General features: G+C 35.1%; 1 protein-coding gene across 1 annotated transcript; it reads left to right on the forward strand.

The window, feature by feature from the left end:
- Positions 1-657: 657 nt before the first annotated feature.
- Positions 658-1,478, forward strand: LOC137722577 (non-specific lipid-transfer protein). The gene is made up of 2 exons (XM_068461614.1): positions 658-1,090; positions 1,335-1,478. The coding sequence occupies exons 1-2, from the start codon at positions 753-755 to the stop codon at positions 1,342-1,344; spliced, it is 348 nt and encodes a 115-aa protein (XP_068317715.1). The 5' UTR covers positions 658-752; the 3' UTR covers positions 1,345-1,478.
- Positions 1,479-1,873: the final 395 nt, after the last annotated feature.

Consider the following 1,873-nt stretch of genomic DNA (forward strand, 5'->3'; position numbering starts at 1 on the left):
CATTATCCTAGTCACTATATTTTTACTAGCAAGAATATATATCAAGGAAAATACGTGGTTGCTTTTTTTATTTATTGGAATTTTAACAAAATATTCTCGGTATTATTCACTTTTAACGAAAAATCACTTTTTTACATTTCCGTACTATTCACTACACGTTTATTTGTCATTTTTTTTATTAAAACTAAAGTTTTTTTGGACTTTTTGTTAGTTTTCTTTTTTTGTTTTTTAGTTCAATACATGGTTGCTTATATATAACTTTTCACAACAATGGAGTATAGAAATACTTTCTTTCATTTGTAAATGGAATGTATTGACTATAGGTTCAACTCTTTTATATGACGAATTCAAAACTAAATTATTATGATCGATCAATCGTAAGATTTATCCCAAATATCTATTACCATTTAAGATAAAGTATCGTTGTATAAAAAAGAAATCATTCTTCATTAAAGACAAATCATAATTTGAGTTGTGTTCCGACTAATTTTTCAATACCTTTAAAATATAAGGAGTACTTCAAGTTTATAATTCATCGCAATGATTGAGGTAACAAGTAATTAAAGACGTAAACGTACAAATTTTTTTGACCACTATACCCTTCGTTCACACGTTTTCTCTCTTAATTTTTCTCTATATAAGCACCACCATAGTGCCTTTACAACTCACTAACTGCACGAGTCGTCAAATCAAGTTCTTTCGCATCCATTACTCATACACACTTTGGTAATCCACATCCTAATTAATTCGTTATGGCTAGGTCTGCAGTGATCAAGCTTGCTTTGGTGGTGGCCTTGTGCATGGCTGTCAGCGTTGCTCATGCCATAACATGTGGCCAGGTGAGCTCCAACCTTGCACCATGCATCAACTACGTGAGGAGTGGCGGAGCTGTCCCTCCAGCTTGCTGCAATGGAATCAAAACCATTAACGGCTTGGCCAATACCACCCCTGACCGCCAGGCTGCTTGCAATTGCCTGAAGAACCTTGCCGGCAGCGTCAGTGGTGTTAACCCTGGCAATGCCGAATCGCTTCCTGGAAAGTGTGGAGTCAACGTCCCCTACAAGATCAGCACCTCCACCAACTGCGCCACGTAAGTATCACAAAACCCAAATTACCGTTGGATCAAAATTAACTGTTTGACAGTATCTCACAGAACCCTAATTCCCGTTTGATCTAACGGTTGAATTCCATAACCTAAACAAATGCATACCTCGTTAATAATTATTTTTGTTTTGGCTAATGCATCTTCCTCAAGAACAACGATATAATTTATTGACTTCTCTGTGTTTTGTTTTTCTTTTTTTTTCTTTTTTTCTTTTTCGGTATGATTGCAGCGTGAAGTAAGCTTGAAGGGAGATGATCATTTTCGGCGGCAGATAATTATAATAGAGTGAAAATAAAACGTGGTTTTGCGATCCGGCCACAAGGGGTTCCTCATGAGGGAATCGTTTAAATTATTCTATGCTACTTCTGCATCATCCCTATGCATGATGCATCCATGTAGAATTAATTAATAATATATGAAGTTTAAGTAAAGTTCTCCTCTTTTGCTATATTCCTTTTTAATTACTTAAATTCCTCTTCCTCCCACAAGAAACTAAACAAAAATGGAACGGAAAGAGATACGAAGAAAAAAGGAAGCAAAACTAGCATGATCAACCGCTGGATTGAATTCACCAATGACTGTTAACATTAAAGACTTGTGATGTAGTCGAGATTACTACATTTTTCGCTAATAAAAAATGGAGTGAAAAATCTAAATCTCAAGGTTTTTTATTTTGAAAGCCAATAGATTAAAAGCTCCTGGTTGTTGAGCCTGCTATTGTTAGTAAATGATGCCCTTAGTTGAGAAAAATGATGAATTAATTTGGGT

This window comes from Pyrus communis, chromosome 17 (genome assembly GCF_963583255.1).
Source record: "Pyrus communis chromosome 17, drPyrComm1.1, whole genome shotgun sequence".
Lineage (NCBI taxonomy): Eukaryota > Viridiplantae > Streptophyta > Magnoliopsida > Rosales > Rosaceae > Pyrus > Pyrus communis.